General features: G+C 30.1%; 2 protein-coding genes across 2 annotated transcripts; one reads left to right on the forward strand and one right to left on the reverse strand.

The window, feature by feature from the left end:
* Nucleotides 1–8,710: 8,710 nt before the first annotated feature.
* LOC106453175 (G-type lectin S-receptor-like serine/threonine-protein kinase At1g61500) lies at nt 8,711–14,200 on the reverse strand. The gene is made up of 4 exons (XM_048736301.1): nt 12,958–14,200; nt 12,709–12,819; nt 12,423–12,574; nt 8,711–12,348 (listed from the first exon to the last, which is right to left on the reverse strand). The coding sequence occupies exons 1-4, from the start codon at nt 14,198–14,200 to the stop codon at nt 12,106–12,108; spliced, it is 1,749 nt and encodes a 582-aa protein (XP_048592258.1). The 3' UTR covers nt 8,711–12,105.
* A 2,906-nt stretch (nt 14,201–17,106) lies between these two features.
* LOC111208606 lies at nt 17,107–18,438 on the forward strand. Its single transcript, XM_048736306.1, has 4 exons — nt 17,107–17,503; nt 17,627–17,677; nt 17,855–17,901; nt 17,984–18,438. Exons 1-4 carry the CDS (start codon nt 17,392–17,394, stop codon nt 18,122–18,124), a joined length of 351 nt encoding a protein of 116 aa, XP_048592263.1. The 5' UTR covers nt 17,107–17,391; the 3' UTR covers nt 18,125–18,438.
* Nucleotides 18,439–20,379: the final 1,941 nt, after the last annotated feature.

Raw genomic sequence — 20,379 nt, forward strand, 5'->3', positions numbered from 1 at the left:
GAAAAGGAAGAAATTGGTTAAGTAGAATCTAGGATGCCAACTATCTATCAACGACGGAGAAAATACAGGAAATGAGCAAACCTTGGAGCCAACTATCTATCAATTGCGTCTTCTGCTTCAATCGCCATTTGAGTTTACTTTTTTGGGTGATACCGAAAAGTTTTTTGAAACATGAAAACAGAAAAAGGAGCTCTATTGAAAACTGAACCAAACAATCGACTGGGTTTGGTCCAATTTAGAAAATACGGGCTTTGATAAACAATCTGTATTCAAAATACAGCTCATTTTGATAGTTTTATCCAAAATTAAAATAAATATTTAGTTTGCCCATTAACAAGTCCAGTCTAAATTTTATAACAAATTAAATTAATTGAATTGAAAATTATAAACATTGTAAAGTATTTCTATTAAAACATTACAACTTATTATTTTTAAATTTAATGGTTAAGATAAAAAAAACCATGTTATTCTATTTCTAGCAAAAGAATAATAATCATATTGTGTTTCTAAGTTACACTTTAAAACATAAATATTATATGTGTAAGATTATATTTATGCATAGTTTAAAATTCAAAAGGTATAGAAATCATAATTTATTTTGTGTTTTAGTTACCGATATAAAATCTATACTGTTAAACTAGAGATTTATGTTGTCATTAAGAGCATGACTGATTTCCCTGCTACCATCCGCAAACACAACTTTTACGGTTGTTAGCGGTTGTTGGTATTTTGCAATAATCATTCAAACCGCTCTTAACAGCTTCAAACCGTTCTAAACTTCTTAAATTCAAAAGTTGGTTTCAGCTATCGTTTGCAGGCGGTTGCGAGAAGTTAAATTTTTTTTCTTCTTTTCAAAAAATATAAATACAACAATTAAAATAAAAATTTAAAATTGAAATAATAGAAATACTAAAAAATATATCTATTATATTTTAATTTATATTATAAATTATTAAAATAAAAATATTTTCTATAATTTTTTAAAAAATAAAAAAATAATTTTTATATTTATTATAATATTATGATGTTTAATATTTTTATAATTATATAAAATGTAAATATTGTTAAAAGCACCAAGTTCTAACCGTAGTACCAATCGTATAAAGTTCCTGAAAATCGCGTAAAACCTCCGTCCAACCGCAACCATAACCCGTTGCGGTTACACCAGGCCTTAAGTCAAATATATGAACAGTTTTGTCAACTATGAATCTCGAAACATAATTACACATCTTACAATTTTATTTCCTAATACAATGGAAATATACATGTTTTGATATGTTCACTTAACAGAAAACAAATCCCGCGCTTTCAAAGCGCGGGTCAAAATCTAGTACACCTTTAAAACCTAATAGTCAACAAACTCGAAATGATAAAGAAGGGAGGGTGATTTTGGTTGCTTATTGATTATAGAACTCAAGAGGTTTCTTTGGTTCAGTGAAATCCTAACCGATCCTTCTGTTTTGACTAGGTAAGGAAACCCGTGCGATGTCGCACGGAAACTCATTTTATAAAAATAAATAAATTATATTTTTATCAAAAAACTTTCAAAAAACTTGTTTACAATTGTTTTCAAAGAAATACATGTATTACAAAAATATCTTGCATGTAGTTATATTTATTGATAAATACCATGAAAAAATATTTTCATATGTACATATAAATTTATGAACAAATTACAATGAAAATTTATTGGTATGGACTATTTAAAAAAATTCAAAGTTCTATACGTAAAGTCACAACTTTTAGATTTGAGATAATTGTTTTAAAATAGCACATTTACAATGTATTATGAAAAGACATATCGTTATAAAAAGACACCATATTGCATATGAAAAAACACATAATTATAGAAAAGACACTTATTAAAATATTTTAACAGTTTTAAGTTTTTTTTTGTCTTTTATAATGAGAAGATACAACTCTTAAAACAAATAGTTATAAAAAAACATTTATTGATTAGGGTATTTTTAAGGGTTATTAGTGATTTAAACCTCCAACTATTTTCAAATCGGATAAAAAACCTACAACTAAAATTTTATGTTTTTAAACCTCCAACTATTAAACCGTTAATACCGTTAACAAAATCATTTTTTCTTAACAGAGACCCGTTAAATCGAAACGCAGCGTTTCATGTAATCACAAAAACGACACGAGGTTCTTATAATCCGTGGATACTTTAGTGATTTAAACCTCCAACTATTTTTAAATCGGATGGAAAACCCACAACTAAAACTTTATGTTTTTAAACCTTCAACTATTAAACATTTAATGCTTTTAACCCTCTGTAAACAAAGTCAAACCCGCCCCGCTGACCCGCCAACCCGCGGGTAAACTGATTTTTTTTACTCAAAAAATTTGACCCGCTTGACCCGCAAGAAGAAAATATGAAATCCGCACCCGCCCCGCTAAAACCCGCGGGTGATCCGCTAGACCCGCGGATAATATTAATAATATTAAAAATTATTAATTTAAATATTTTTTATTAAAATAACAATAAAATTTAATATTTAAATATTTTTATTAAAAATAACAATAAAATTTAATATTTTAAATATTTTTTATTAAAAATAATAAATATTAATCTATTTATAATTAAAAATTAAATTATTTTTAAAAAATTTTCTATTTAAAAATAATATTTTAAAAAAAAATCTTTTTTTTTTTAGTTTTTGCGGGTTGGCTGGTACCCGCACTGAATTTTGGCTGACCCGCACCCGCCCCGCATAAAAATCACTCAACCCACACCCGCATCCGCGAACCAAATTTTTCAAATCACTCGATCCGCACCCGCCCCGCAGCGGGTCAAATGGAGCGGGACCCGCAGATAATGATTCATATTCCCAGCACTAGGCGGAGTGAACATTCTCCAAGAGGAAGGATAAGGTTTCCATTAAAACATACACGATCTCCAGCGAGCGTTAGAAATTTTTTTGTATATTATATATTGTTTTTGGTCGTAGTCAATTTTAAGATATATGGGCTATTTGTACTTGAAAATTAAGCTTTATATTATGTATGAATTGGAACACTTATATGGATAGCTTTTATTAGTAACTAGGTGTTTTGCCCGCGACGCGGGCTTAAACATTTTCATAATTTTTGAAAAGTTCTTTGTACACTATATTCATAATTTTAGTAAAAATTTAATTTGATTAATATTTAATTATATAATTTATGTTTTTAACTTTTTACTAAAATACTCTTTGAGATTACAATACAATATATATATATATATATTATCTTTTTTTAATTATATTTTTTTGATTATATTTTTTAATTATTTTTTTAATTATATAATAGTATAGATAAAAATATTACCTCTAGATAACAACATATTATATATTTAAGAGTTATCTTATTTTCGCATAAATTTTTTTTTGATAATTTATTATATTAATTCATAATCAGTTATCTAATATAACATATAAATCTAATATTAATACTACAAAATTCGTTTTTGATTATAAATAACTTATATATAAAAATTCATTAAGGGTAGTATAGATATTAACCACTCTAACTTTTAACGTGAGAGCTCGATTCCAAAAATTTACTTCGCAAATAATAGTATAGATAGACATAAATATGCTCTGTTTTGTTTTATTTTGAATTGATAAAATTATACCAGTCAATAAATTAGCCTAAATTAGCATTTAATATGAAGTTTTGATTAAAAGGCTAATAGTCAGACACTAGGTTAAGATCCGCGCCTTGCGCGGGATGAACATTATATATAAATTATTTTTAAGTATTATATATTTTTTACATATTATTAAATAATAAATATACATTGTATAATTAAAAGTTTAGTAACTATTACGTATATAATTAAATTGGTACAAATACTTAAATAAAATTTATTAATCATGGTATAAAATTAAGTTTAAATGATATTAACATAGTTATATAGTACATTTTTAATATTGACATCTGTTAAAAAATATTTTATACTCATATTTTTTTTGATCATTTGTATTTATTTATAACAATTTTTTTAAATCAATGATAACAATAAAAAATTTGTGGGATATTTAATAGTTTTAGTAATTTATAATTTTAAAAACATTCAATGCAAAGTTTAAAATCTAAATATTAAGTTGTTAATAATTGCTCAAAATGTTTATCAAAAAAATTCAAAGCAAATTCAAAATACTTATGTAGTTTATATGGTATATAATTTATTTTAAAAAAATATTAATATACATATATATATAATATTTATTAAATGAGATTTCCTACTTATGTAATTTCTTAATCATTTGTATCTTGTTATAACATAAATTTTAAACCATGGATCAAAAAAATTTCAATGTGAGTTTTTTTAACAACTTTAGTCATTTATATTCGTTTTTAAAAATTCAAAATATAACATATAGGAAAAAATCTAAATTTTTATTATATAGTTAATGTGGTTGTTTAATTTATTTTAATAAGTTAAAATTTTAAAAAATGATAGAGAATAGACTAATTTTTATCAAATCTTTATTATTCAAAATCATTAATTGTCATATATACTTTAGCCACATTAGATAATTCTGTGATTTTTATTTAAGGAAACAATGAAAAATATTTATGATTAATTTATGGTTAGTTTAATAAAAAGCTTATTATATATTTATATGGACCAACATATTTTTCTAAGGATTCTAAGAATGATTGTGGTGATGACATGTGGCTACAAAAATATGTTGTAATGCTTCTCTTTTAATATATAGAGGATAATTATGTGACAAGCAAGTTATTAATGAAATCAATGCAAGTTCAATCCCAAATGATCTTTTTTATTTCATCTAGTATAAAAAAAATCGAGACTAATGGTTTCATTATTTACGTTTTGGATTTTTAGCTATCCAAACATGTAAAACTCTTCCTATTGTTTTTTGTTTATAACGTTTCATTTGAATATCTTCGAAAAATTTATATTCAAGTAACTGCTTAGAACTTTTTTTTTCCACCATTTTATTATAATTTTGTTATAAGATCGTTTAGTGAAAATTATATTTTGAGAAATGCATGGCAGATGCTATTTATAGATTAAAAAATCTATTTGAAATGATACAACTCTTTAATTTGAATAGTCGCATTTTTTTCAACTGAAATGTAGTTATTTTGAAAAGATACTTACAAGAATAGTCACAACTTTTCACTTATTAATAGTTACAATTATGAATAGTCACAAGTTATCCAATTATAATTTTTCAAAATAAAAAAATGACATTAAATAACCCATTACACAAAAATATACACCTCACATAAAAAATGTTTTACAGACATTTATGAATATTTACAACATAACAAATAACAGTAATTTTTAGACAATTTTTTTTAAAAAATACAACCTTTCAACATTGAACTTTTAGAAAAGACACAACCTTATATACATCTCTTAAAAGACACAACTTTATCTACATCTTTTAGAAAAGACACAACCATTTAACATAAGTGTAATTCACAAACTTTAGATTTAATTGGGATTTCTATTAAAAAATACAACTTTTCAACATTGAACTTTTAAAAAAGACACAACCTTATCTACATCTTTTAAAAAAGATACAACCTTTTAATATAAGTGGAATTCACAACCTTTGCATTTAATTGGGATTCCTATTATTAGTAGTATTAAAAAATATAACTTTTCAACATTGAACTTTTAGAAAAGACACAACCTTATCTACATCTTTTAGAAAAGATACAACCTTTTAACATAAGTGGAATTCACAATATTTGCATTTAATTGAGATTCCTATTATTAGTAGATTAAGAATGAGTAAATGTTGAAGACAGATCCTTTCAGACGAATCTAACACACTTATCGTTGGTAGCGATCAAAGCATTAGCCTGTGATCCGTCAACTGCCGTATGCTGTTTTGGTGATGGAAGATCTGATTTCGTGGTGAGCATAGACAGTAACTCAAGTGTGTTGGTGTGAGGCTTCCACATTGGAAGTTAAACTGGAACATGAATAATATAAAGGTTTAGTCTAATCTACGTATCATCAAGTTGGAAGCCTGAACACACTCTGCCAGATCTATCCTGAACCTACATGTGACTCGATAGGTCCGTCGGAGTTGGATCTATTTGTCTAGCACCTGAACTGAAATCAAGGACTTGTGAGAACTATTTTCAGCCACCTATGTTGATTGTTGACCCACAACATACTTTCCTTCCGTTTATATTCAACGTACTACTTCACATCACGATCAATTTAAACCTAATTTGTCAAAAAAAAAGAAAAAAAAAAAGGCTATGAATACTTACATAATTCCCACGAAGAAGTCCAACTTTTCTATCAAATCAGTAACGCAACTTTTCACTAGTTTCGCCAGGAACCAATAGTGACATATAGGAACAAGGAGAAAGAGCCACCATTAGAGCGAAACTTGTAAACCTTGGAGATAATGAATTGTGAGCTAAGTATTTCGGAAATTAATCTGAAAACTCGTAAAAATTTTGTTAACCTTGGTGATTACAAGATTATTTTCTTCACCAGAAAGGAAGTTGAAACTTTCAATGTACTAAGTAAACTGTACCCTTTTTCTCTGTGCTTTGGCCAAATGCCAATGTTTTACTTCTTTATGTTCACTACATGTTCTGCTTTGGCTTCATTTCATAATATCCTGAATACATTTTGATAATACATATAGTAAAATCAATTCTTTTCAAAAATTTCATTACACCAAAAATCAGGATATTTCATATACAATATTTATTATAATAAACCCAATCCCACTTTCGGTTATATTGGGGATACGTAGCCTAAGTAAGGCGTAGTCTTGTTGGCACATGTTTTTGTGAACACGTTTCTAGGTAGTTGATAGGAGTTATCTGGTCTAGAGAGCACATGACCGGATCAGATGGTAGGCTAGTTGATATGCTTCATTAAGCATGGTGGGTTTCTGCTAACAGGCCGAAATCATGGCCTGAGCCGTCATGATACAGTGAGCATATATCTTGGTATGGATGATAATAATTGTAGAAATTCACCTATTATAAGCATGTCGACGAAGATAAGTCTTCTAGATCAATTCCTGTCCAGTGGCAGAGCCAGCATGTAATTAGGGTGGTCAAATGATCCATGTAAAAAAAAATTATTTGTATTTTCCTTCTAAAATTTGATGAAATATTAGAAAACTAACCTATTGATCCTTGTAAATTGTAGTTGTTATCAAACTGACCCTAGTGGAAAGCTATCCTGCCTCTGGCACTGTTCCTGTCATGGCAGCTGTCAAATTGATATGTTCTGTAAATAGACGAATTCTCTCCCTTTTTAAGGATTAGGAACCCTATCCTACTATATAAAAGAAGCTAATTTGAAAGATTTCTAGACATGACACATCAGCAAAAATATTCAGAACCAATCAAAATTACACATCAGCACACTAACGTGAGTTTCATGAAAAATATTTCGCCGTCTGCGTCGAACCCTTGAAATTCTTCTCACCTGCTATGAAAACTGGCACAGTTACGAAACTCAACATCATTCATTTTTTTCATTAACATTCTATTTAACATCATCTCCCCCATTCTTTCCACGATTTCTCATTCAATATATCATCTCCCTTCTTCCAGACGGTGAATCTAGAGTTATAAATATGTAATTTTCTTCCTGTAAAAATCAGCATTTTCTTTTTCTCAGTCATTAGTGATTAGTTTGTACATGTTCTTAAAGAGAGGCTTCGATGGTTGATGAGAGCAGAACAGGTCTGTGTCTTTTGTTTTGATTTTTGTATCAGATATTAAAGATCGTAACTTTTGAGCTCACCTTACTTCAACTTTGCATTTACGTTGATGTTGGTTAAAAAAAACTTAATTCACGGTTCTGGGTCGTTCTTTCTTTAATTATATGAAGAGGATTTTAATCTACTTTTCACTTTATTTGAGTTTAGATTGTGGATGGAATCACTTTGTTGTAAACTATATGGTACAAGTTGAATCGATGTGGGTTGTAGAGCTACGATATTCTTAGTGTTCTGTCATGATTAAATCTTCTGTCATTCTCTGATTGTTATCGGTGAAAGTTACATGATCTTTTGGCTTTAAAGATTCTGATTCATGTGTAAGAAAGTTTCTTAGTACATTAAAAAACGTTTACACTTTTCTTATCATGAAAAAACAAAAACTTTATTACTTGGATTGTTTTTTGTTTGCTTCTATAATAATTGTACTTGCTTTGTGAGCTCAAGGTGGTTATACAATTACAGGTATTTGATCTTAAGAAGTGAAACCCATTGTACGGTACAGTTTGGCGTTTTGCAGCGAAACGAGATGAATGTGCAAGAGAGTGCAGAGAAAGGATGCAGTTTATGATGAGTAATATATATGCATCTTTAACTTTTAGCCTATGGGAATTAGATTTTTCAAGTTAGTGGCAATGATGATGATGATAGATGGCAGGTGGTGATGATTCAGTTGGTTGGGTTCCTGGTTATCTCGATACAACTTGGCTCTAAAAATTCTTCAATCCAAATTGTATCAAGAAACATCAAGATTCTACCAGAGACGAGCCAGGTTTTGATTTGTCTACACTTGATTGATATGTAGAAAACTTCCTGCACAATAATTTGTAGCTTTTGTTTTTCTGATTGAAGTGGTTTTTAATATATCCATTTGTTTAAAGTGCAGTAAGATTTTTTTCGTTGGTAGCTTCGTTCTTTGCTGCAATGTATGTAACAAAAGCGAAAGCATATTTTCCCCAAAAAAAAAATTAGAATTCAGCTCAAAGTTGTAATGTCTGCATCAGCAGAGGTGCTTCAAATGTATCTCGCATGGAGACAACAGGTCTGTGAGACATTCTGACCTCAGGTGATGGTGATAATAGGTGGCAGGTTGTTTTAGTGGCAATGATGATGATGAGGATAGGTGGCAGGTTGTGATGGTCAAGTTGGTTTGGTTCGTGGTTGTCTCGATGAGATACACAAAGGATGGCATGATGCTTTTGACATACACAACTTTGCTATGTAACTCTAAAATTCTTCAATCCAAATTATGATAAAAATATATGTTTTATACATGGATAATAACTTGATCGTAAAATAAGAAAACATGATGTTCAAAAAAAAAGCAAACATAAAAAAAATATAGCAGTAACAAACAACACTAACTTTTATATTGTGAATCTAATTAAGATACTAACTCTATTACATTGAGTCAATTATTTCTTCTTTCGCAATATCTAAATCAAATTTAAGAAAAAAAAAGTATAACAAAAAATCAAAGTAAATGTACAAGAGTAAAAAATAAATCATGATTTGTGTAGATTCAAAGTATATACGTAACTGTTTGCAGTTTTGGTGATATATTCTTTGATTGTTTTGGTCTGGAATATAAACCTAACATATTGTTTTGTTCCATTTAATTATGTAAGTATACATGCTTTATGATGTTATGTTACTATGTGGAAACTGAGAATGAGATATTTAATTACATAGAAACATTCAATACATCACCACTGAAAAGATTAAATGATTTAGTTACTTCTTTAGGTTTTAGTCTTTGAAAAGAAAAACAAATTTCAGAAAACATTTGTACGCTGTTTGGTTTCTCTTAATGTCCATATTATTAATGATTACACTACAAAGTTATTTGATTAAATTATGTTTGGTTTACTCTAGCTTATTCAAAGTAAATTATTTGTTATGATAGGGTGTGAAATTCAAGTAAAATTCTATTAGAAATGTAATATCTTATTAATTTATAACACTATTTATAAAAATACTTTTAAATAGCATGAGTGACATTTCAATAAAAAAAATTTAAAAACATTCAGAAAATGCTAAAATAATTTACAAAACATAATTAGTAAAACACTAAAAATTAAGGAAAACTTCATTATAACTTGAATATCTAATATAAACTGAAAACATATATTTGAAAACATAATTTTTGTTACATAAAATATTCTAATTATCATTTATGAAATTATCGAAACTTTTTACATTTACTTTAAAAATATAAATATTTATAATTTTATCACATTACATTTGATTTTCGATTGATTTAGCTTGGAGGTGGATGTATTATTATCGCGAAAAAATAAATTATTGTAATACTATTAAAATCTGGTACTAGAAATAAAAAAAATATTTGTTATTCTTGCTTTAGATTTTCTTAAATTTATCAAATTGCAATGGAAATAAAATAGAAAAATATTAATCAATGCATTTTTCTTAGTTTTTATTTAATAATTTTGTATCTAATGGTCTTTTCAACTCAAACCAGCAAAATTTAATAAAATTTACAATATATATGATCTTAGAATAAAAAAAGTTTAAAGTAAATTTTCAAATGTTTTATAAAATTAAAACATATTTTAGTATAAATAAGTTTTAATGTATACTCACCCGCCCGTAGGGCGGGCCAACCCCTAGTAATAGTAAAGATTGTTTATCTCTTACAATTAGAAAACATTCACTGTATCATTAGATAATAGAATATTTCTAGTTTTCTTGAAAATAGCTATAGATATTATAATACTTCTATATTCAGGTAAATTTAGGAAGATTAATGCTATTTAAGATGTTTACCTTAGCTAAAAAAAATTTGTATTTATCTTTTGGCAGAAAGAACATGGGCGAATCTAAAGATTTTTTTCAGTGGGTGCATAAATGCTAGAATATGTGTAAACTTACATTTGATTATAGGTGTAGACATCAATTTTGTTAAGAAATATACTAAAATTTTAAATTATTATGGGGGCAAGTGCACCTATTATTCTCTACATGCCAGTGAAAGAATCATTTGACCCGGAACCTGGAAGTAGAAACCCTAAAACCGAAATTTGGAACCAAACGATTGGCGATCTGCTCTAATCCGAAAGTTCTTGTTCTTGAATTAATTTTTCCCAACATACCCAATTTTGGGGTTGTTGAAAATTAATGAAATATATTATTTAAAAAAAAATGTTGACCACACTGCACTTATGTTCCATTAGTCTCTTGAACAACACTAAATATTAAAACCAATTTGAAAGTTGGGCCCGTTGCAGAATATATCACGATTCAGTTAAAAAGAATCACACAGGAGTATAGAAGAAAATGTGAAGGAGAAAAACAACCGTTAGAGCGAAGCTTATAAGCTTTTGAGAGATAGTGGTTACAAGTGATTGGTATCAAAGCATTCAGACGCCAGAAGGCATCAAACGATATTTTTATTTATCTGGAAATGTTTTCAAGAAGGATGAGTACCTGCAGAACTTGTCATCGTTTCTTAACGCCCAAGGATTACAGAATCTGTCATCTTACTGACGGTGGTCAAACCCATAGCCATGAATTCTTCATTTCTCGTCTGCGCTACAAATGTGGGTTGTTTTGGTGATGGAAGATCTGATGTTGTAGTGAGCATAGACAGTAACTCAAGTGTATTGGGTCTGTCGGCAGGTTGGTGTTGAACGCAGAGCAAACCAATATGAACACATCTCTCAACTTCTAACGGGCGACATGAATACGCAACGCCTTGGTCCAAGAGATCAGTTCCTCCATTTTCACCCCAAGTTTCCCACGCCTGTTGTTTAGTTTCAAATCTTAAGAACATAAATATGAAAACGTAAATTCTTACTTAAGTATACTTACATATGTAAGAAGGTTTTTTCCTTCTTCGCCATAACCGAATCTTGAGATCTTTTCCCCACTGATGATTTCTAACAACAGAACTCCGAAGCTGTAGATATCGGATTTTTCAGAGAACATTCCTGTCCATGCATACTCAGGTGCCATATATCCTCTGTGGAAACATCAAACAGTTTCCCTTTAAATTTTCGCATATGATTATGAATCACGTTAAGCATGTTTTTGAAAATAGATTCTTACAAAGTTCCTGCAACCCTGTGAGTATTTTCCTCATGTTCGGTTCCCTGATACATCCTAGCCAATCCAAAATCTGATATTTTTGGGTTCATCTTCTCATCCATAAGAATATTACTCACCTTCAGATCTCGGTGAATGACCTTGAGGCGTGACTCACGGTGGAGATAGAGAAGTCCACGTGCAATACCTTGGATGATACTGAATCTCTTAGGCCACTCAATCTCAAGCTTTCTTCTTGAATCTAAGCAATAATACAGTGTACACACTATCAAACAAAGTGTTGGACGTGAAGAGAAAACTGCTGCTATGAAAAGAATGAGGCAAGAAGAGACCTACCGAAGATAAAAGTATCAAGGCTTTTGTTCAACATGAACTCATAAATCAATAGCCTCTCTTCTCCTTCAATGCAACATCCTAATATCCGAACTAAGTTTGTGTGTTGTAGTTTAGAGATGAGTACTATTTCATTCATGAATTCCTCTTTGCCCTGTCCTGAGCTGCTGGAAAGCCGTTTTACAGCAATTTCTTTTCCATCTTGCAGTTTTCCCTAAAGCAGAAATGCACAAGGTCATCTCGAGAAAGAATATATAAAAAGAGCAAAGAGGATTAAAAGTTTCTGACCTTGTATACAGAACCAAATCCACCTTGTCCGAGTTTGTTTGACAGACTGAAGTTATTGGTGGCAGTTTGTATGGTATTCATCTCAAAAAAATCTAAACCTGGGACATCTTGTGGTTTCAACTCGTTCCTCCATGCATCTTTTAATATATGAGCTGAAATTTGAGTTAGAAATTGTGTGTTAATATGTCATCTCTAGTAGTAAAAATACTCAATGATTTTATTTTAGATTAGTTTGCTGACAACAAATGAATAGATGAAAGCGATAGATAGTAAGTCAATGTGTTACCATTATCTTCCAGTCTGCATCGCCAGAAACCAAACGAAGCCAAGCCCAAAATCACAAAAAGGGTAAGGCTCACAGTACTAGCAACTATTGTCTTCTTGCGCTTATTTCCATCTGAGAAATATATGGCAACAAATTAAACAATAAGCCATATACACCTAACAAAAGAGAAACAAATTTGTTCTATATAATTGAAATAGAAGATAAAATAGCAAAAGACAAAGTTCTTTTATTTTGTCTTCTAAGCCATACCTAGCTCAGAACGTGCAAGACGAATGGAAAGAAGCTCTCCTCCTGCAGAAAACTGCACTGCGTCCATTAAGTCATGGTTCCATACTAAGCACCCAATTCCACTAATATAAGAAAAGGCCAAGCATGAACAATTGTGGAAGCAACTTTGGTAGCATTCTTCAGCATTCAGAGAATTTGCAAATTCGTAACTATCTGGAGGCTTTATGTTGGCAACAGGATGGAAGACATTTACATCTTCACCGGTAGAGTTTCCTTGACAAAGTAGCTCGGTTCGCCTCACACAACCACTCGTCCAGTTTCCTCTTTTCCACTCATCAATGGATTTAGGTACAAACCCTTTGAAGCATTTACATTTTGGAGGAACTGAACTAACACACAACCCAAAAGGTCCACATACACCGTATATGTGGCATGAATTGGCTAATGGAGCCTCATAGTACAGTTCCCAGTTCGTTCCATTGTAACGAAAAATCTTCATTGATCCCTCTGGTGTTAAAATTATGCGTGAAATTTTGTATCTTCTTTGAAAAAAAGACAAGTATCCTGACCCATTTACATCCTGGTGAAGACTGAATGTACTTGTGTATGACTCATCCATTAGAGGTACCCCAGTGAACCTCGTTTTAGCCCATGGACCACTTCTCCAGTAAGGCCTCAAGCCTCTCATAATAAACCCTTGTGATGGCACTTGTGGTGTAATCTCACCCACAAAGTCGCCAGGTGATGGATCAGTGTAACTTTTCCAAGAAGTCACAACCCGCTTCTCACCGGTGACGAGGTTATACATAAGAAATGAGGAATGTAGAAGAGTATCACCAAGATGGTCAAAGCTTTGCCATAGAATTCTTCCTGAAACTTTGTCTACGACAATAAGACTTCCACTGTCTGAAAGCTCTGCATGAGACCCGTTAGATGCAAAAGTCTCTCCACTGGACCAGACAATGCCATCTTTGCCACTAAATAAGAGAAGATTTCCCTTGCTGGTGATAGCTAGATTTGCGGTGGAGTCAGTAACAGGCTTTTCTCTATTAGCCACCCACACAACCACCCGAGGAATGATGCCCTTGAACCAGATTCCAACATACTGATTCTGGGTGTTATTAGGACTGAAGAACCCCAGCTGATAAACACCATCAGAGGAGTTGAGAGTTTGTCCTATTGACAAAGGACTTGTTGGCGTTATAGCTGCATATGTAAAACTTAAGAGCATGACAAACAAAAGCAAGCAAACAAACCTTGTCATCCCCACGAGCGTTCTTGTGTCTCTGATTAAGAACAATCTCTTTAAGATTAATGTAAGAAACGAACAAGTATCCAAGAGAAAAGTAAGCCAAGAAAACAAAACTCAATACTTAGTTAAGTAAAATTCTCTAAACTATGTTGACCAAGTGCCGATCTTTCAAGATTCTACATTACTTTATTCACGATCAACTTAAACATTGTTCTATAATACAATTTAAATAGTAATACTAATGCTTACCAGTTAGCCAAATGCATTGAATCTTTGAATTCTATTATTTAACTTAAATTAAGGAATTAAGCGTGCAATGGTTGACCTCATATTTAAAACTGTGTCATTTGCACGTACTCCCTCCTTTTCACAAAAGTAGATGTTTTAGAAAGAAAAAAATATTTCACAAAGATAGATTTTTTGTGTTTTTTATAAAAAAAAATGTAAATTTCAATAAAATTAATTGATTTTATTGAATTATTATTAGTTAAAAATTATTAAAAATTGAAGATATGATACATTTATTATAGTGATTTAGTGCATTTTTTTAATGTGTGAAAACACTAAAAAATCTATTTTTACGAAATGAAAGGAGTATTTTTCTTTTGTAAACTCATGAAAGGAGTATTTGTTAACTAGATAAACGTAATTTTGTTTTAGCTCGTCACCCAGAACCAGATATATAAATATATATATATATATATATATATAAACATTTATGCTCTGAAACAATTAAAATAGAGACAATGTGTGAAATATCTTCAATTAAGGTCTAAATTAGCTGAATGCACATAATTATGGATAACCCAAAAAGAAGTAATTTTTTGACACTGTGCAGACGAAAATGTCCTCATGCTTTGTCGAAAACAAGTAACTGTAGATTTATCAACTAAATATTTACATAGCAGGTAACAATCTACATACCAACTAACATATCAGCTAATAATTTCAGTATCATCTAACAATCTAAATGTATCGACTAACAAATCATATATCAGTTAATGAAACTATTAACAATTAATTAGTTATCTATTAAATATCTCCAAATCTATTTGTAACAGTTAAAACTCCATGTATCGATTAAGAATCCATTAAAATCTAAATAATAGCAGGTAAGTAATAAAATACCTATCAACGTATATATTATCTAAAAGTTGATTGTGATTCGAAATTGGAAATATTGGAATTGGGGTGAGATAATAAGATTAGCATTATGGTTGTCAAAAAAATCAGAATAAAAAAATAAAGATTTGTGTTGAATTAGAAGATGATTTGAAGAATTTGTACGAGAGATAAAAATATTAGAACACATAAAAAGGATAAGAGGGAAAGATAGAGATAAAGGTATTATAATCATAAAAATATTAAAAAAAAATAAGGATATATGGCAAATTATATGGGCTTCTAGATATATCCACGCCACTTTCTCAATAAAATATGCGACTGGGATCCGTCGTCTCTTTGCGCACGACCAACATAAATCGACAGACCAATTAAAATATAATTAAAAGAAGGAAAACAAAACCGAAGGGGCTATTGGACTGTATACAAATCTGTTTTTGGAACACACCTCAATTTCATTAAAACTCAAATATCTATGTTACAAACAATAGAGGGATATGCATCATTTAAACAAGCACAAACTACAATAGCAGTAGATAGAACCTTCAAGAAACAGTCAGATAGCTAAGAAATAGTCACAACAAAGTGCAGCGTAGATAACCAGTTCTCACCAGGTCAAGTTTGAACTAAATTCTTGCTTAAAAAGTTTATTAAAAGCTTTTTTTAATTTTTAAAGGTGTTAAGTCTTTTTTTTTGGACAGCAAAGGTGTTAAGTATAAGTTTAATTTTTAAATAGGACTTCTAAAATTTGGGAACCGGCTCTGGCCCTCACCTACAAGAAACTTTGGAATACTCTTGATTGCATTTTCTGCTCCCGTACAAATCACTACACAATAACAAAAAAAAAAACGGTGAACAAACTTAAGTAAATGCTCGGAAATTAATGACGATAACACATCTGATCCCTTCCATAGAAAGGATGGTAGTGAAATACAATACTACAGAACACGATCATTTAATACTATTAAAACAAAAGCACAAAGTTGGATCCAATTTACTTCTAAATGAAACGCTTTTTTTATAAACTATATACTATAATTAATACAATTACAAAACTATTCTTAAGTCAAGAGATAAAAAGAATTTTTTTTTTTGTTTCAAACCGATGGCATGAGGCTTCTATATCTCTGACATCGACTTGTTTAATTCGTTTTGCTTTTCTTTTTTGAATTGATTTATTTCTGATTATTTAGTTTGTTGGATTGCCAACTTATTTTAAATCTAACAAAGTTTTTGATTGTTCTTTTGTATGCTTCTTCCAATGGATTTGGAAAGACAAAAATTTCGGTTCAGTTAAACAGTTTAGAAAAGGTAATTGACAGATCTATTGCGGATGGTGGCAAAAGGTCTTACCGGCTTCATTCGTTGATTGTTCTTCATGTGATGGTGATGGAGCTGCAAACTATAGTTACTTCAAAATGCTGCATCAAATTCTATGGAACGGTAATATTTTGATTCTGTTATTATTATCAATAGAGAAATATAAAGAGTTATCTTGTCTCGGTGGCTTCTGCTAGAGTATTAAAAAGAGAGTGACAATCATTCTCAATTCAGTCTGAAGTGTGGTATTTTTGAATATATATGATGATTATCTCTTTTGAGCTTCAATTATTCCAGAAGCAAATATGGAGCTTTGTATGAAAAATATTTAGTCATCTATAAGCAAAATAGTTGTGTGTTAGTTTATTTTGGACACTAGTGTATCTTTTTTCTACAGTTGTTTTGCTGGTTCTCATTATTTAGAACTTTTTATCTAGAAGATTTAATAATACAATCCATCATTAAAAAAAAGGAAAAATTGGTAAAAAAGGACACTCTCAACTCCAATTTGTCTCAATAAGATTTTGTCTAAGATTTTTGTTGTTTTAAGATTTTAATTACTATTAATACGATTATACCCTTAGATTAATCAATTTCAACTTAATTAAAATATATAATGTAAAATAGAAAAAAAGAGAACACAGTTAACCTAAATCTATTATTCTCTTCTAGCGTCTTCTCCGCCAAGAGCTTCTTCCTCTCTTCAATGGCGATTTGTTCTTCTTCGAACGGTTAAATCCGTCTGTCTCTCTTCTATATTTATGCTTAGTTGTTCATATGCAGTAAACTGTCTAGCAAATCTGAACAGAATTTGCCATGTTTGCATCCGCTACAAAGTTTCTACAGAAGCTCTAGAGCAATATATTATGCTCGGTATGGTTTAAGTGTTTCAGTATCAATGATTTGTACATTAGTGATACACTTTTTGTTGAGTTTGTCAATTTGATTCTGATATTTCTCAATGAATCAAGTTGTATTCTTTTCTTTGCTTGTCAGTGTTTTGGTTCAAGTCTTGGTTAAAACATTTCGGCGGAAAATCTCCTCAAGGTATTGAAGTTTATCAGAAACTAGTGGGATCGGTTTATGGATGGTGTATGTTTCTTTTCAAGAATTTCAAAGATACAGAACCATGAGCGCGAGAGACTGTGTGGTCCTCCATGGTTAAAAATATGATACGCATTAATGATCCAACGTCTGACATCACTGTTTCTGATATTAAATAAGACAGTGCAGGGGATCTTCTTAGTTGTTCATATGCGGTACTTGACAAGGTTAGTAGCATTCCAAACAATCTTTTTTCTTCTCTTTACAGACAAAAATTAGTATAACATTTTTCTCTCTTGTTTACTGCAGACAAACTCTATTGACGGAACAGTTCGAGAAGAAGTTATGTTTCAGAGTGAGGTGAAGAAGCTACAACAGGAGCAGTTCAGGCCAGCAGAGCAAGTTTCAATTTCATCACAAGAGATGCTGCAGTACATCGTCTTGGAGTGAAACATGATCGTACATGAGCGATCTATTGTACCAGCAAGACCTCTAAAACAGCTTTGCCTTCCATTTTTTTCTTCTGGGCACCAACAGCTTTGCCTTCCAAATGCACGTTTCTTCACTCTTTTTTTTGTCCTGATCCATATTATCATCATTACTTCCCGAACAAACAAAATGTTACCAAGTAATCAATTAGTTGTATCTTGTAAGCTTTTGTTTCCTTGTTCATGATCCAACTTTTGTAACCGTCACAAAAATGAGCAAGTAATTCTCAATGTACATGAAATGGTTTTGTTCAACTGAAACTTCAAGTTTTTTCAGCTTTTTTTTGTAATTCTATGAACGCTTTTATATGTCAACCACGAAGCTCCACTAGCCACAACAACTACATCACGAATGAACCACACCTTTCTTTCTTGGTCAACCATGAAACTCCACTTGTCATGAAACTCCACTTGTCACTGCAACGAGATATCCATATACCGAATTTGAGAGAAACACAAACGTTGAGAAAAAGATCGTGGAAGGAGGAGGAGGAGAATAACGAGGAAAAAATATTCTCAAATATATTTTGAGAGATTTAGGTTAGATTTAGTTTAGATTTAGAAAACTTCTTTAACCGAATATGGAAGTTTACATATTTTCACGATTTGTCTAGAATATGTACACTATCTAAACAGAACACCGTATAGTTGGTGAGAGTTGTATTCTTCCTGTAGGCGTCATATAAGGTAAAAGGCATAACAAGTTATGTCACGTAATATAACCGACCTATATCATTAAATTGTGCCTATATATCGTTATCAAGCTGTAGGTATACCTAAGACATCTTTTTTGATTATAACGTAACCGATTCTATCTTTGCTAGAATATATAAAAAAGGGTAGTTTACGGTATATACCCATGATATATCTATGTTTAATACTTAGAATCAGACATATAAACTACACAGATTACCAGAATGAGTATTCTAACTATAGGTATAAGATAAAATAAAATATGTTTCTAATTTTTTTTTAAAAAGTTTAAACATATATATTATCATACTTATGTTTTCAACACTTTTCATATTTTTTTACATTTTTAAAATTTAATTAACTATTTTTCCTATTAGAAAAGGGTAAAACATGTCTAAAATTGCCAAAAGTATGAGAAGTCTTATTGTGACAAACAAAAGTTTAAAGTGTCTCATTTTTCCAATTCTCCCTAAAAAAAAACTATTGTTAAGTCTACGAAACTAATATTTATGGTAAGACACTAATGGAGTGATTATTAGTAATTGATTTTATAGGGTAACAATTTTTATAGTAAGACTTTAAAATATCCTAATTTTATACCACATATATTTATATTTTTTTTAACGCTGATTTATTATGATATGAAAAAAATTACATAAACGATTCGACAACTGACAATACTACCTGCCTTATGAGGACCTACGCCTAACTGCATCACCTGAGCCGTCCTATGAAGATCCACGCCTGACCAGATTTACTTGCAGTGACCAGATTTACTTGCACCATGTTGAAGATCCCTTGTAAGCCTTTCTTCCGTAGTATGCATAATTGTTTTAATAAATCGCTCTCTCCGGAACTTGAAACCTGAATTTTCTGTAATCTACAAAAATTGTATAGTCTGGAATTCGAACCCAAACTTGGATGTAGAAGCCTTTAAACCTTAACCACTAGGCTATGGTGCTTCCACACCACATATATTTATATAGAAAAATGTTAATACAACTTTCCTATGTTATTTATAAATTTCATATTGGTCAATTAAGGTGTTTGTTTATAACATAATATTTTATATACCGCAAGTCAAAAATACTATTAATAAATTATAAACATTTAAAATAATTTTTTGACCAATGTGAAATAAGTTAAAAAAATATGGAATATTTTATTTCATATTCCTTTTAAAATAAAATATTTACTTTTATTTTTCATATAAATAAAATTATGCATATATTTTTATATAAAAAATATGAAATACTATATATTAACATGGTATATATATTAAATGATTATTTAAAAAAAAGGTAAATGATGATCTCATGTTATAATACGTGCTATAACCTAACACAACAACAAATATATTTTGTATATAATGGGTAAAAATTCTCTACAAAATTTTAAAAAATAATAATTTATTTAAAACTTATTAAATATAACATGTACAGAAATTGAAATATAAATTGCATATTTAAAATTTGGTAGTTAATAAATCTTAATTAAACAACTCATATATTTAAATAACTGTTT

The sequence above is a fragment of the Brassica napus genome, chromosome A1, assembly GCF_020379485.1.
Source record: "Brassica napus cultivar Da-Ae chromosome A1, Da-Ae, whole genome shotgun sequence".
NCBI classification, from domain to species: domain Eukaryota; kingdom Viridiplantae; phylum Streptophyta; class Magnoliopsida; order Brassicales; family Brassicaceae; genus Brassica; species Brassica napus.

What these genes read in the sequence shown, in the direction of transcription:
- LOC106453175 (XM_048736301.1), bottom strand. Translation starts at nt 14,200, where the DNA reads ATGACAAGGTTTGTTTGCTTGCTTTTGTTTGTCATGCTCTTAAGTTTT. An exon ending in TCTTGCACGTTCTGAGCTAG is followed by an intron (nt 12,820 to 12,957) that starts GTATGGCTTAGA and finishes TATATTTCTCAG; the next exon opens with ATGGAAATAAGCGCAAGAAG. An exon ending in GATTTGGTTCTGTATACAAG is followed by an intron (nt 12,349 to 12,422) that starts GTCAGAAACTTT and finishes TTTCTGCTTTAG; the next exon opens with GGAAAACTGCAAGATGGAAA.
- LOC111208606 (XM_048736306.1), top strand. Translation starts at nt 17,392, where the DNA reads ATGCTTAGTTGTTCATATGCAGTAAACTGTCTAGCAAATCTGAACAGA. An exon ending in CGGCGGAAAATCTCCTCAAG is followed by an intron (nt 17,678 to 17,854) that starts GTATTGAAGTTT and finishes ATATTAAATAAG; the next exon opens with ACAGTGCAGGGGATCTTCTT. An exon ending in CATATGCGGTACTTGACAAG is followed by an intron (nt 17,902 to 17,983) that starts GTTAGTAGCATT and finishes TGTTTACTGCAG; the next exon opens with ACAAACTCTATTGACGGAAC.